The sequence below is a fragment of the Anopheles coustani genome, chromosome 3, assembly GCF_943734705.1.
Source record: "Anopheles coustani chromosome 3, idAnoCousDA_361_x.2, whole genome shotgun sequence".
NCBI classification, from domain to species: domain Eukaryota; kingdom Metazoa; phylum Arthropoda; class Insecta; order Diptera; family Culicidae; genus Anopheles; species Anopheles coustani.
This window is the reverse complement of record NC_071288.1, coordinates 37,139,292-37,155,022: the sequence shown is the minus strand read 5'-3', so window position 1 is coordinate 37,155,022 and position 15,731 is coordinate 37,139,292. Positions and strand designations below refer to the sequence as shown.

The 15,731-nt window shown below is 41.6% G+C and overlaps 1 protein-coding gene across 5 annotated transcripts in view; it reads right to left on the bottom strand.

Annotated features, from left to right (window-relative positions):
- The window catches only part of LOC131259591 (acetylcholine receptor subunit alpha-like 2), a 41,963-nt gene extending 26,795 nt beyond the window's left edge, over nt 1-15,168 (bottom strand). For 4 of the 5 annotated variants that reach the window (XM_058261123.1, XM_058261125.1, XM_058261122.1 and 1 more), the window contains exons 1-4: nt 14,944-15,123; nt 11,769-11,813; nt 9,258-9,367; nt 818-998 (exon numbers count right to left, since the gene is read on the bottom strand). In XM_058261123.1, coding sequence (XP_058117106.1) covers nt 818-998; nt 9,258-9,367; nt 11,769-11,813; nt 14,944-15,123 — 516 coding nt within the window. Of the gene's footprint in view, nt 1-817; nt 999-9,257; nt 9,368-11,768; nt 11,814-14,943 lie in introns of all 5 variants that reach the window. The other variant, XM_058261121.1, reaches the window with a different exon arrangement.
- Nucleotides 15,169-15,731: the final 563 nt, after the last annotated feature.

Genomic DNA, 15,731 nt, shown 5'->3' with positions numbered 1-15,731 from the left:
TTCAAGAGAATGAGAAGCAAATAATTTACGGTCCTTGAAAATGAAGAGGTTTTGTTTGACTTTTCTTACGGTAGAGCTGTAGTAGTGGCAGGCAGAAAATTCATCCCCCAGCCATGAACCTTCAAGAGACAGGAGAATATTGTGGCTTCACGCTCTCGACTTGCCTGCTACTAACCAAGGTTGACAAGGCTAGTTGCTTGGGGTTAAATTAAGATTCCTCTCGTAGTTTAGGACGGTGGCGGATATCCGTTTACGAATGCTGATTGCTATTGTGCGTAACGTTAAAAAAAATAATGTTTGAACAAGTATTGTATCTAACTACAGTTGTCAAAAAATTTCAAAACTTTTGATGAGATTTTGTATTTTACACCTTCCGGAAATCGTGAAGATGGGTTTGATTATCTTGTTTCAATTAATTACAAACAAAACAAAATTCACAAGCATTATGATTTGCCCCTCGTAAAACATTAAGTTTCACTTTAGTATTTGGCAAAGTTAATAGTAAATATTTCGAACACCTTTCAAAATGATGCCGAGAAAATTTTAACTAACTTCTGACGTAGTAATTTGGCCCTGAAAAAAAGTAGCACACGGCAGTTTAAACAGTAGGTTCATGTATAAAATTACTATGCTTCTGAAAATACAGTTTTTCGGTAAATACACCGTTTTCGGGCCCAGGTAAGCATCGTTCATCGTGTATAAGTGTGGCTGTCTTTTAAAAAATACGATAGATGAAATTTTCAGACGCCAAATCCGAATAACCGGGATTTTGCTCCATAAAATACGGAGTGCGTTTTTTCGTTCTGTTTTGACTCACCTGATTGCCGTCGTACGTCCACGAGCCAAATTTCATGAAGCACGTCTGTTGATCGAATGGAAAATACCGAACATCGATTTCACATGAGGACTTGAAAATTGCAGGCGGTGTCCAGATGACTTTTCCAGTATAATGGAGAATGGCTTTCGTGAGCGTTGTTACCACATACTCTCCATCGGCGCTGAAAGTAAAAAGGAAGCAAGAAAAACAAAACTAGAAATAAGCTCACAAACCATGCACAGTTAAAAGAAAAAAAAAACCACCTCCCAACTGTCAAGTGGGGCACATAGGTTCACCGCGCTGCTTGACAGAAACAGGAAAAAGGCGTGGGTAAATATCCTCCAGATTCATAGCTACCGTCAACGAGCTACGCACCGTAGTAAAAAAAATAAATAAACGCAACATGCAGCCCAATGAATCGAATGCGGAACAATGATAAGTAGGGAAAAACATGGCGCCTATGTAGCAAAACATGGCTGAGAATGTCCCGACAATCAATAATCCATTTGCCGAAATAAATATCTCCACGCTGGCATGTGCATTCGGCCCGTGGAGCAAGCCGACACGTACGCACACACCGTTCCGGACAAAAACTGTCGTAACGAGGTCGTCGGCCGTAGATAAATCGCTCCATGTGTTCTGGGATGCAGATGCTCTAGGGGGAAGATTATCGGTCGGAAGTGAAATCAGGCGATACCATTCCGATGAAAATCTGGATCTGAAAATGCTTGACAGCGGGGATTCACGGATAATCGGAAGTGTCTGTTTTTTTTTGCTGTTCCTTTGTATAAAAGTACACAATTCAACTGAAATAGGACGTAAAAACGATATGAATCCATGGTAGCCGAGGCATTTCTAGGAATCTAGTTACTTTACTGTTTTGCAGATATGTATAGTTGCATAATACTTAGAATTAAACTTGGTAATATTTTATCAGTGATGTTGTACAAATGCTGGTTGCAATAGTTTTATAAATTTTGTTAAAAGCTTAATAATTAACAATATTCATTTTGCTGTAAAATTTGTTCTTTCTTTTCTTATGTCCAGTCAAAGACCATGCGCCTCCATCGTACCAATGAGTTACAAAAGACTAGGCGTCTCCATTCCAGTTTATCATTCACAGCAACTGAAATCGGAAATCGTGGAATATACTACACTAATGATATTATCGAAAGCGTAATAAAAATGTTTATCAATAAATTGAATTCTATTGAATCTATTCACGATCGGTTAGTGGTTAAAAATTGTGGTGGACATGGTATAGTATGTTTCAAATGGCATTCAATCGAACTGTGTGACGCAGGTTAGCTAAAATATCCAATTGGAAATATTTCTCCTCGGCAAAATGGCATTATGCATCCGTTGGTATCCGTTTCACTGGAAGCACATTCGTGGACTTGCGTAAAAATGCGAGTGCATGGGTAAATATTCATCGAGCCATTACGTGTTTGTTAGTGTGTGCGATAATCTAAAACAAAACAAGCATAGTTCGATGCTGAAATAAGGTGAAAAGGATTGGGCGAGGAGGGTTGAAGGAAGAAGGGGATCCCGCACATCGAGTTAGCTAATTCGGAAGTAAATATGCTCAGTCATGAGCGTATACGTGCACTTCGCTACGCAGCGACGGCTTAGGATGGCTGATAATCAGCATCGTAGGATTTTCGTTGAGCGTTGGGAAAGTTATGGTAACCAGGTTAAGTATCTGCAAATGTTTGCCTACAAAAAAATGCTCAGGAGCTGTTTCGATATCCGGTGACCGTTGCTGTTACTTCATCATTGACATTCAACATAAATATAGTTACAACTTTGTACATAATTTAAAAAAATATGATTATTTGTGCATGATACGCGATGAATTCAGTTCGCATGCTGATTAAATTAGATTTTTAGCCCTTTAAACTGAAACAGTTTCGATATTGTCCGAATGGCAGAAATCATGTGTCAATTGCACGTCGTTGTTATCGATCCATAGGATTTCTGTACCTAATCGTTGGATAATCATTATTGCCAAAAGGCACCGTTTAATGTTCGCTATTCGGAGGAGCGTAGCTAAGCATCAATTGGATGTGATTAGTTTGCGGATTTTTAAATGTGATTAATGAGCCGTAGGAATGGCGCTGGCTGGCCTCCACCATATGTTGCCTCGCTGCGTGGTGCTGCGTAAGTATTTGGTAGCGGTAATTAGCATTTCTCACGTAAATTAGTTTGGTGATAAAATATACAAATTTATAATTTATGTCAACTCATTATGATGCTTTCCGATTGATTTTTGAATAGTGCAAAAATTCAACAAATGGAAAATGATTCCTATTGATACGCTGCTCACATACGTAGCCCAGAGAAAACGGATTCACGCAACGAATGCTTTGAAATCGAACAGAGAAATCAAACAAATTACAAAATCCTTTCACTGCCCGTACCCGAAGCTATTTGATCAGAAAAAGTTGGTACATTTTAATGTGGCTTCCGCAAACTGCCAGTTTTGTACCATTAGTTTCGGCTCAGCAGTAAGGAGAGCCATAGTTCAGTGCGTCGGTAGTGCAAACTTTCGTGTTTGTGTTTGTTCGTCCTGTTTGCAGAAAACTGACGCGTTTGATCCTTACACCGGAAAACAGTGGCCCATATGGTGTTCTCATTCATGTCATTCGCAACCGGGCACGGTGGGGCAGGGAGAGATGCGCTCCACGAGGCCACAGTATGGCTTTACTGTACGGAAGCGTACATCGAAGCATAATCGATAGCTATAAATTATATGCTTTTTCCGTGTGGTCTGGTTTGTGAATAGGGATGCGTAACCGCTAGCCCTACCGAACGTTCGCATGGATGGACGCTTGAAGGCAAACAGCCGGATACTTTGGAGATTTTGCATGCCAGTAAAGCATGTTTTCTTTTGCCAGTTTGTAAACTCTTTTTCCAAGTCGAACCAGTGAAACCAGTGTGGCGATTTGTTTGATGTGATTTTCCACTTTTGGTAGTGGTATATGGTCGTTGTTGAAAAAGTCATGCATTGTAAGCAAATGCTGTTTGATAATTATTTCTCGTATTGGCAGCAACTGGGGCGGGATGAACGATTGCTCATTTATGTGATTGAAAGTACTCGTATAAAGACTTCCATGAATGAGATTATCTTTAAAACAAATGGTCAGTAATCCTATTAGATTCGGAAAAGTCATGTATGTTTATTATACAAAACTTCGTGTATGTTAAGTATTATGTACAAATAACTACGGGAAAAATATTACAGGGTCATTATTATTATAATATAAGCATTTAAGCTGAAAAATTATTTTTGAATGAACATAGTCCTATATATTTTTATAAAACATCTTTTGAAATCTAAGAATTTCACTTACTTCTTGTATAACTAATAGGTTATCAATCATAAAAAGTGTAGCATTTTACTTCACAAAAGATTATTTCCGTTTCCTCATCCCCGAAGAAAGTTGAAAAACCAACGTATGAGAAAACACCTGCACCATTTCACACGCAGATACGCAACTGAATGTCGTCATCAGATACCATTTTTTCAGAATGCCCGACAATAGCATCACCAGTGATGAACCAAGTTATTCAAAAATATTGAAGATCTAAAACCACTAAACTATCCGAAGCAAACGTATAACAAGACTGACGAGGGGTTTTTGGAATTTAATCTATAAAACTTTGGAAAGGTATTTTCAATAGAACGTTATAGTCAAACTAATCTCAAAGTTGTGTGCATACAAATCAAAGTTTTGCTTGTGAAATTGTCATTTTGTTTTTTGTCCCATTTAGTTCATACATTCCATTCATTCATTCATAGATTCTATTCAGTTTTACTTTGTCCCGCTGACGGACGATTGAGGGAAAGCAAAATAAAAAGCTTTTGGGTTTAAATTAAAGTCAGCTCGGGCTATATATTGTTGTTTGTTCATTTTAATTTAATTTCGTTGAAATAACTTCTGCCAAACGAAAACACAGAAATGTTCCGAACATAGATTTTCGATAATGCATGGAACCCAACCAACACGTTTAAAAAGTCCATGCTTTGTTTTTTTTGGAACACTTTGTCTAAGTAGGGTAGAATGAAATACGGAATTGTCGTAAATAAACGAACTAATTAGCAACACCCTAATTAACGGTGCTGTCAAACGGAACGGACCAGGAATGTGGCGGCCATTTGCCTTCGGAAGCGATCTGCAAATGGACTCGGAAAAGCTGATGAAAACCGAAGGACGTGTCCATCGAAACGTAAAACTCGACGTTGATTTTGTAAAGGGCATCGGGAGCAGCTTTGTGTAACACTCTCTCGCACTGCCCCCCGCCTCTTCGTATTCCTCACTTTATAGTCATCTGCGTCACAAATATATACCCATTACCATACATTAGCAAATAAATTAAATTTCATCCGGCCTCCGGCTGCGATTCGCATTCGGTCACGTGGAATGTCGAATAAATAGGCTACTGACGAGTGTAACGCCGCGTTTGACGCCTGACATAATGCATCCGACGGGCAACGGTTTGTGGTTGCTGGCTACGGAAGAAACTTTGCCCCCGAACCCGGACGAAATCTTTCCGAATCACGAACACGTCCTTCGAACGGCGGGCGTTTGAAGTGAATTAAATTACCGCCATTTAATTGAAGGTTCTCGGCCAACACGGTTCGGTTTACAACTGCCAAACGTCTTTCACACTCTCGGCGCGGAAGCCCGGTGAGAAGCCCCATATGTAGCCGCCCCAATTGGGGTCGGAAGAGAGTTGGCGCCTCCAAATGGCTGCTGCCCTGGGAGGAAAGCCGGGAAAAGAGTTTCGCATTCGCAAGACCGCTGAAGCGTACGGCGTCGGGTGAACAGTTTTCGAAACTAATTTAAACTTTTTCCCGCAATTAACTTAATGCTTGCTGGGGCGCCCGGGTTGCCAGGCTACAAAAGAGCTGTCAGAGTGTGCTCCCGCCAGACGGGGGACAGGATTGTGTTCTGGGCCCTGCCGGATAAGGGCTCCAGGCCCATGGACTCTGGATTCTTGGGTTGTGTGAACGTACGTCTCCCGGCCATCGGAGCGAAGCGGAGGGAGGTTGGACGGTCCAAGCAACTGTTCGACCAACATGCAACCTAACAAGCCAACGACAAACCTCAGACCGAACGAGCGACCCGGTTCGGGTTCGGGCAACTAGTTAAACTTGTCGTGCTTCGCAACACTTTTGCTGGTAGTTTTGTGATAGATTCGGACGGTTATATTTGTTCGAGCCAATCAGTTGTGAATTTTCCCACTGCGATCGTGGCTCGGGGTAAAGGAGAGCACACGAGTGGCGTTGGATGATGGAAAAAGGAGCGCTTGGAAGCAAAATGCCACACTTCATCGTGTTCAGCGTTGTTATTTTCCTCTACCTTCCATCCAACTGCCTGTGAATCGACCTTAGTAAGGTGACGGTGTTATAGGCGCAGTCACAGTTTATTTATTTCTTATCTTGGACTTTATTGGAATGTTTTTACATTTTGTTTACACCACAACTCTATGCATATAATACTATTGATGCAATTGCGATTAAGATTTGTGTCTTTGTTTTCGTCGCAAACTAACGGCTGAGTGTGTGTGTAAAATGATAAGTAACTCCAAATTACTAATGTGCTATTCTCCTATGACCGATGTTTCTTGAGAACTGTCCGTAAATTTTACATAATGCTGCACTATTTAAGATTTCGTTTTGAAGCTTAACTTTATTCCAACATTGCAACCGAACGATAAGCTCTGTTGAATACAATGTCCCACAATGAATTATTATTATTTGCTCAGTGAAATTCTTCACTGGAAATTTGATGCCTTGGCATTTTTCACCTGAGACATGTTTTATTTTCATTTTTTCTATAAAAATCATAATCATGGAATGTCAGAACCATGCAATTTCGAGTGAATAATAAAGCCTCTTATTAAATTACATTTTCCTGTGCTTTGCCACTCTTGTATTCCACTGCGTCAGCTCTGACAATACGTTTTGCATGCTTCAGCGAAAGAATCGCAGTAAAAACGCAAACCGTAATGAGCCCGTCACTGCATTCTAGTGACGCGCCCGGCCACTCGGCAAGGGTTTGGGTCAAACGTAAAAGTGTTAATTATAATTTACCGAGGGTTAAGGTGCGATCTAGATTAGGCAGAGGCACGGCACTCCGGTTCGTGGGTGACTCTATCCGCGGCGGAAACAGAGGGATAAATAAAAGGCAGATCCGGTGCACACCGGACGGATGGACGGCGCGAGCGCGAGTGCCCGACGGAGAGTTGTGTATTTTAATTAACTTACCTCGCACGAGGACCATCACCGCGCGAAGTCATATTAGCACATCATAACTTCGGTATGAAGATTGTTCATTTGAATTTTTATGAATGTGTCCCAGCCGGCGAAGGCGAAACACCGAATGCTTACGTGGCTTATCGCTAACTGGTTGCGTTGCGGTCGGAACAGTTTGCTATCTGGTTTGGCCGTTTGTTAAAAATGTTTCCCTTTGTTTGCGGTGAAAGTTGCTTATTTGTACAAAGTATTTTTCTTCGCCATTAAGATACGATGTAAGACATGTTACAAAGGGATGTAAAAAAGGCGGGTGGAAGTTTTATTTAATGTTGTGCTGTTTTCTTGTTTTTCCCTAACCAAATACTACCATTAAAAGCAAGTAATTTGATATTGTTACAATTGTTTTAAAAAGAAGAGCAGCAAAGGAGAAGAAAGAGAGGCCAAAGTTTTATTGGTAGTTGAGAATAATATGAAAGTGTTTTTTGTGCTCAAAACACAAGCATAACCCCATTGTCTGCAGGCTTCTGAGGATGACATACAAAGAAAAGCCTCTACCCTCCCCTGAGTCCTTAGCCAATAAAACGGCGTGAAACAAAACGCGAAGCTCAGGCAATTTTTTCGTTTTATTCGAGCCCTGCTTTCGTTTACTTTTACGTTCCGTTGATTTATTGTGCAAAAAAGTTGACTGTTTTATTTAGTTTTGAGCTTGGCTTGCCAAATTTACTTCACTCTCGCCTAACGAATCGTTTATTCGAGAAGTTGTATACGTGTGTGTTTGTGTGTGTGTGAGTGTGTGTATTTTTTTTGAACTCAACCATTGTTCGGTCATGGCTATTCCCGTGGCGACGAGACTGGGAACATAATTTGATTTTGGTCCGTTCATTTACATAAGTTTCGCAAATCGGTCCCTGCCACGACGAATCAGTCCAACCGGGTGAACGAGTCGAGATGAGCGAGATGAGTGGTAAGAGTTTGGTGTAAATAAGATACACACACGTACATAGATGTAGGTGGCCACTAGGGGTTGAGGTTTTCGAAACCCACCAGGGTGAGTGTGTGTCCGTACGGATCGGATGGAATTGAAATAAATTGTTCGAATGAAAAACATTTGGATAACTTTTGATTTGTATCCCACTCAACGATGTGCAGTTTTTTGCGCTTTTCGACAAGGATGGGTTCATCAGGAGTAAATATTCACCTGGCAGTTGCAAAAACACACCGGGGTTGAGTTGTGGCCTTTTTTGTAAAGTTTATGGAACCGGAACGAGAGTCAACAAATGCCTACTGATGGCAACCGTTTGAGGTTTGAAACATTGTAACTCCTTGTTTTTTTTTTGGTTCATAAGTGTTGGACATTTTAACTAGATCAAATTGAAGGGAAGTTAAACTGACTTTGCATTAACTCATCGCGATGAGCGAAACAGACATCGTTAAGATTTTTCGTTTTTTTTTGCAGAGTAATGACTAGCTAATTTGGGTAAACAGGTTCGACAGATGGGCATCATTAACTTGACTGCATGGGACGATTCGAATGAACATCCTTCACCGAGTCCTCCGTATCATTATCATGCCACTGATGAATGTTTATCGCAAATGATACTTGTCATGCTACCGTGGGAGTACGGATTTCGGTGCTATCATACGCAACATGTTTGGTTCAGGATGACATTGCGTTATTAGCATACGCCCTAGTCGTTTCATGCTGGAATTTCTTCCTCTCCACTTTGACGGTAAGCGAGGCGAGTGGAACGAGGAACAATCCCATTGACGGACGTTTGATGATGACAAGCGAAGTAATGAAAGCAAACAAGTGAGTTGATCTGTTTTCATTGTTGGCCTGTTCGTTTTTGTAGACCTTCAATAATTGGGAATCGAAAAAGGTTTTATGAATGACTAGATGAATAATTTTTGTTTCATCATATTTTCACAACTTTATGTAACGAATTGAATTTACAGCACCATAGCACCGAGCATTTTTGCGGATAATCTGGCATCAAATAATAAAATATATGTTAAAATATCCTCCAGATATCATTCCATGTTATCGTGTACTAAATGCTTCAGCTAATGAATCATAGGAACGAAAAACGACTGGCTTAAAATGTAAAGCCCCGGGACAAAACGGGGGCAACGGAAAACGAGCAGCGAAATTAGATTATCTCATCGGATGATACTCACTTGTTGTAAAGCACAATATCCGGCAGCCAGATGTGTTCGGAAGGCACGTACAGCTCGGTGACACCGCCGTACTCGGCGGGATCCCATTTGAATTTATGGTCCTGCCATTCCTGATGAGGCCGAGCGGGGAAGAGAAAAGAAGAGAATGTAAAAATCACATACAGAACGAGTGGTTCGAAACGAGTGTTGCGAATGGAATGGAAACAAAAATGAAATGATGAAAGGAACCTGAAACGCACAATGGCTGATAGAGTGACGGCAAAGGAGTCTTTTGGAATTTGTTGAGTGTGTTGTGATAAAAGTATAATTTTTTTTCATTTATTTCTACCACATGACGTTCGAACGGAACGGTGTTACTGAAATTCTACGAACACAGTAAATTGAAAGGCATACATGCTTAAGTCAACGTTTGGGTGTTCAAGTATAAATATTTATTTGAACATGTGTTTGATGTGTTGATTTTACAAAATTATAAAGGTCATAAATCTTCAAACAATCGAAAAATGAGTTGTAGCCAATATTTTCGGAATCATACTTTACTGCCGACAATTCGACACATATCAGAACCCATTTGAAAAACTTTCAGAATGGACATCACTTGGTCCAAGTGGCCACTGCGTACAGTTTTCAGTGGCTCAGATTTGCTATCCTTTTTTTGTGGACCCTTTGTCGTGGTACACCTAGACCGGCCGTACGGGAAGCCATCAGCTGATGATTTGGTTTTTTGCTAACGCCTACGCAGCATCCAACACGTTGGAACTGGACCATGGAAGCGAATGAAGGATGTGTTTTCACCTACTTTGGACACATCAAATGAACCCCTTTGAATCTCCGGTGATGCTGACTTGGTCTGCGGATCAACCAGAGGATGTACTGGATGGTTTAGTCGCTTCCTTAATGGGTGCCAGGATCACTCTGAGAGGGCACTTAAGCATCCGAGGCTAAAAATGCTTTTCCATACTTCGCACCAACCATGAAGCGAGAGTTGATGGTTGAGGAGAAATTAGTTATTCCTTTTTTGTTTACCTTCAACGCGTGTTTAGAGTGTTTCGAAAATCTGCTCGTAGAGTATCTGGATCTACCCACACGACGACCGTCTGTGCCACCGGTAACACGCATGTTCTGGCACAAATGTAATCCCCATCGTTACAGCGCAGCCACTGGTGGATTTGCGTTCCGTTGACGTCGCCGTGTGTTTAACGCGAGTGTGGAGTTTTTGTATGTCGTTAGTTTTTTCTTCTCTCACAGCATTGCTCTTATGTCAGGCAGCAAAATTGGCTGGTCAGCTCTGCGGTTACTGCGTAACAAATTTCTCGTGACGAGTATCCCGGAAAAGCGCTTCTGGCGCACGAAAGAAAGCGAAACGCTCGGACGGATCCCTTGTCGAAGGCTTCCCAGGGCACTCTCGGGAGGATGTTGTTTGGACAGGGCCCTTTTTAATTTGTTTAATGAACGTGATTACCGGTGGAAAATGTCCGCCCCGCCCGGGAATGGAAAGTGTAGCGGCAGCAATAGGTGCTCTCGCTGACCCTGGGAAACTTTTCACATATCGAAATGTGACACATGGTCGGGACGTCCAGCCTTAATGGACGCGCCTGGGTTGGGTGCTTCCGATTCGGTAGAATGATGGGTGTGTTGGTTTAGTGCTTGCGACAAGGGAAATGCTTCGCCCGTCGGTTTAGGCTCTGGCTGACGTAGCGTAAGTTAATTACAACAGTAGAGTTTATAAAATGTGCTCATGCGATGTGCATAAACTATTCTACATTATTTTAAATGAGACTCCGAGCGGCCTTGCGTGATTTTAAAGTTTAAGGGTAAGTATCAGTCGTCTGCATCGAGTTAACCGGGTTATGTTCCGGAACTATTTGAAAATATGTTTCATGTTGAGAAACGCTGTTTTTACTTTCCCAATTTGAACCATAGAAATGTTTTATAGATATATTTTATTATAATAAAAATTAATATTAGGGTAAGTTACGTTGCCTTTCTGAAACGCTTGTCGATCTAAAATTTATTTACTTAATGTTTGTCGATAAAATGATTATTTTACCAATCCATTATTGTGTTTGTGCTTTTCCGGATTTAATTAAACTAACATGGAAATATGCTATAAATTTTATGTAAATTTATTTAAAATACGAGGAGGGATACTAGCATAAATGCAAATATATGGAAACTTTTTTCTGACCAACACAAATAACTTTAATTTGTTTTTTTGTTTAGTTAGTTTGGTAATTAGTTGTTTAGTTTGTCTTCTTGTATTTAACTTGTTGTTGTAAGCTGTTAGTCCACTTCTCGCATCTATTTAAATCATTCTGACACTCATTGTGACTTCATATGACTCTATCAATTTAATATGATTTTTTTAGATGCTTAAGTTTTGTTTTCTTGTTTCATTACGCAAAATAATAGAATAAGATAAATGAAAGGTCTTTGGACATGAAGTTGACGTACAAAGATAAAAAAGAAAAGTAAATGAATATGCAGTTCTGCGTATATTTCGTTACTTACATGCTCGAGCCAGATGTTAGTGGTAAGAATCTGATCTTTAAGATTCTGAAAAGGAAAGAAAAAAGATACAGTAAAGAGAGTTAGTTGATGCCACAAATCTCGTTAGTTTGAGCTCGTTGGTGATGTTGCATTGATCATGTTTAGCGTGCTGCGGAATAAACTCCAACGCGCCAGCAATTGATCCATTTCACTCCCGCTTCGCGACTGCATCAGCTCGTCCCCAAGGACGAAGCATTTGAGCAGTTTACCTTTTATTTTGGTTTCCGGGACCGCTATCGCTTCCGGTTGCACTCCTTCGTTCATGGCCATCACGAATTTCCCGACAGTTTCCCGCCGAGCCTCTGACGGCATGCGATGGAAAGCAAATGCAACCGCAATCACACTCGAGTACATTGCGCTGGCCATCCAGCGGGCGAAGATGGTCGGAATTATATTTCCTCAATTTGATTGTAAAAGATAGCGGCTTCGGATGGTGACGGGATGTGCAGCAATGTCGTACGGTCGTTCGTTTAGATTACTGTTTCTATCCGCTTCGTTTCCTCCCCCCTACCGGGGAACTAGGGATTGAATTTCATTTCCCGACCCGTCCACCGGTCGGCCACCGGTTTTGGGCGAGTCTCGGGCGTGCATATCGCTTTATCCCATCCCTCCTCCCGGCCATCCCAAGCAAGCTCTGTTGGCGCTAGGAACCGGGCCCTGTCGCCGGGGTAGCTGTAGTTATTTTTCTCTGCTCGTTATTTCGAGCCGTGCCCATCATCGTTCCCACACTCGCCCCGGTGGGAATGTGTATGCATGCATAATGGGACAGTGATTTCCAACGGGCGTGCTATCGGACGCTAATGTTCGCCGCAGGAAGAAGCGATGGCGCTAGCGACGTATGGGTATGCCCTTGCGCCAGAGCGCACGGATGGTGGTGCGGGTGAGAATTTACTTATGCATCAGCGGTCCCGGAGTGATCCGCAAACCTAAACCTATACCCCGTGCCGGGCGTGGGAAAAAGATTGCACCGGATGGATGGATAGATAGCTAGAAAAGTAGATGGAAGCGAAGAACTGGGCTTCGTGTCCCGATCCAGACACAGGCAGTGAGCACTTTGTATCCGTACCTATGCGAAAACCCCGCTGCAGGCGGAGTGGCGATATTATCTTTAGTTTAAAACCCGTGCTCGAGACAGACACCGATGGATAAACGACGCCGGAGGGTGGTTGATTTAAATTAAATTTGAGATTTTCTCGCTCAATGGAGTTCCAACGACCGTGGTTGGAGCTTCGTGTGCTGGCTTATCGTCTGTTTGCTGGCTCCTCCGATGATGGGAATCGTATCCTTTCGTGCGTGTGTAAAAGAAACCGGAGACTGCGCCGGCAAATACACCATCAGATCATGCTAATCGGAGAATCGGTTTCATTTCCGAATGTTCGTAGTGCATTCAATTGGCCAACCGAATCAAACGAGTCAGCAACCGGACGGTGGGTTGCATCGGACAGATTTCTGTACGATCTTTGTCTCACACGTCATCATGTATGCAGTTTTCATGTGCAGTTTATCAGCGCGAAACTAAAATGGTTGCATGTTCAAGTATGGAATTTGATGTTTTAAAATAACATGGTCCATTAACAGTATAACCACGCATGAACAAGTTGAGTTTTAGCACCTTGACATAGGCTAATGTTTATGATAACATTTATTAAGTTAAATATATGACTATTCAGTACAATACTTTACTGAAATTATAGAATGTAGAATGTTAAAGCTAGTGATAAAATTACAATAGACTTGGCGTTTCAATAGGAATCGGGTAGAATGAGATCATACATTCGGCATCAAGAAGGGAGTTGAAATAGGGTGAGGGTCAAACAAAAATCAAGAAGGCGTTACAAATATCAATATAAGCACAGTCAAAAATAAAAGACTTTTAATTATGAAAAAATAAAATTAATGAAGTTCGAACAGGCATAATTTATTATAAATTTATTTTATAGTTTAGCAACACAATTCAGTATATTGCTTCGCGAAATGAGTAAAAGCATATGAAGTGAATATTATTGTCGCTTGTTTGGATTGGAAAAAATTGAACTGTCTCCTTAAAATATATTTTCTAAAGCATATTGAAGCACTGTTGGAGAACTCCTTCTTACAACAATTTTTCAATTTCTCTAAAGCTTAGAAACGGACTTTCTGATTATTTTTCTACTGTTTTTAATTATTAGTACCAGATCGAGGTTGTATCTTCTATTTTTAATGCAAATATACTTATTTTGGAGGTGGTTTTAGTTCTCATTAGACCTTTAAATTTTTATTTTGGCCTTTAGAAATTGTTATCTTCTCAGTTTTGTGTTCCAGTAACAATATGAAATAAGTGTTAATGTTTTTATTGGATTGTTGATACTTAATAACATGGTTATGGTTCCGTATATTCTAGGGGTTTATATTGCCTGTAAGCGTACTGTTTTCGTCAGTCGTATATTTACAGCCTCACCACGGAATTTAATAAAATCAATCCTATCGAATCCATAACGGCGCCCATGGCGCAGCGGTAGCGCGAGGAAATACCACGCCACAGGTGCTGGATCGAATCTCGAGTCTGGCATCCTCCGGTATTACGAACGGTTGACCACCGATCTATAATATACCGTCTTTCGGTCACAGAAACACACTCTTCGGAGAGTTTACATCAGATCGGATAAATTCTATCGAAGTCCGTGCTGCAGCTGTAAGTCTTTTCTTAGCACTTATCTGCGCAATGTTATGTTACTGCTCATGCGCAACTAAACTTCAGTGGAGTCTTTTGTTGCAGAGACATTGTTTTCAGTCTCTTTTGTGTTACTCAGAGGAATACTTTTGATATTAGTTTCATGTCAAAGAGATTGTTAAAACAATATTATCATTTTTTTTACAATTTGGTACTTAATACTTTTTTTCAAACTGTTTCAAACCGTTAAAAGTTTATTTGTTGCAAGAGATTTGTTTCCAATAGAGATATGTTCCATCGGGAATTAAGTTTAAGGTCGCTATTGTAGCATACGTCTCTGTCAGTTCTAAGAATTAATGTTTTTTTCTTCCCCTCAGACTTTAACTGTGAAAAGTAATGAGGTTTCTCCAAAGAATTCTCAAGCAATTATATAACTTCATATGGTATTTAGATCAGCGGTGTTTAGATGAGGTGTAAATCACTTACCAGATCTATCAGCTGTGACAACCGTAGGCCCAGCTTCACCAGCACCGTGTCGGTGTTATTGCTGACGGGTCGTATTAATCGGTTGTAGTTGCTGAGCAGATCGTCGTACAATCGCTTGGCGTCCGGGTTGGCCCAAACACTTCCGATGACCATGCACAGCAGCACGATGCTGATCGTCATCCACTGGTCGGCGATGGTCCGCCTGAAGTTCGGCAGTCTCCCCATCGCTAAAACACTTGTCCTCCGAGCACCGAGTAAGCACACTAGCACAACCAACTTCCACTCCTGAGCCGATACCGTCGCACACTGACGGCCAGGTGTATCCAGTGCAGCTCGTACACCCACACTTCTGCTTCAATGTTTGCTTCGGTTTGCTGTTTTTGGTTCACTGCATCCAAGCGGCTCCAACAGTGGCGGAACCACCACCATCACCTGCAGCATCCGATGCTGCCCGCATATTATTGATGACACACGATTTGCCGGACACGCACGAGCTTACCACACACAAGCGAACACCGGCATGGCACATAGTGACGACGAGTATTTCTCTAGTAGACCCACAACACTGCCACGGTAGCCAGCTGCCCGTTTCCGATGGGATGCGCCTCCGGTTCTCCACGGCGGTACCTTCGATTCATCTGTCACTTGCTTGGACGCGTCGATTACGTTCGGAAAAAGTGCGTGCGCTCACCGTTTGACATTTGGATGTAAAACAAACACTGCCTGCTGCGATGCTGGGGATGCTGGGACGCGGCTGCCTTCACACACTCGTTGAGGTTGGTGTTGCG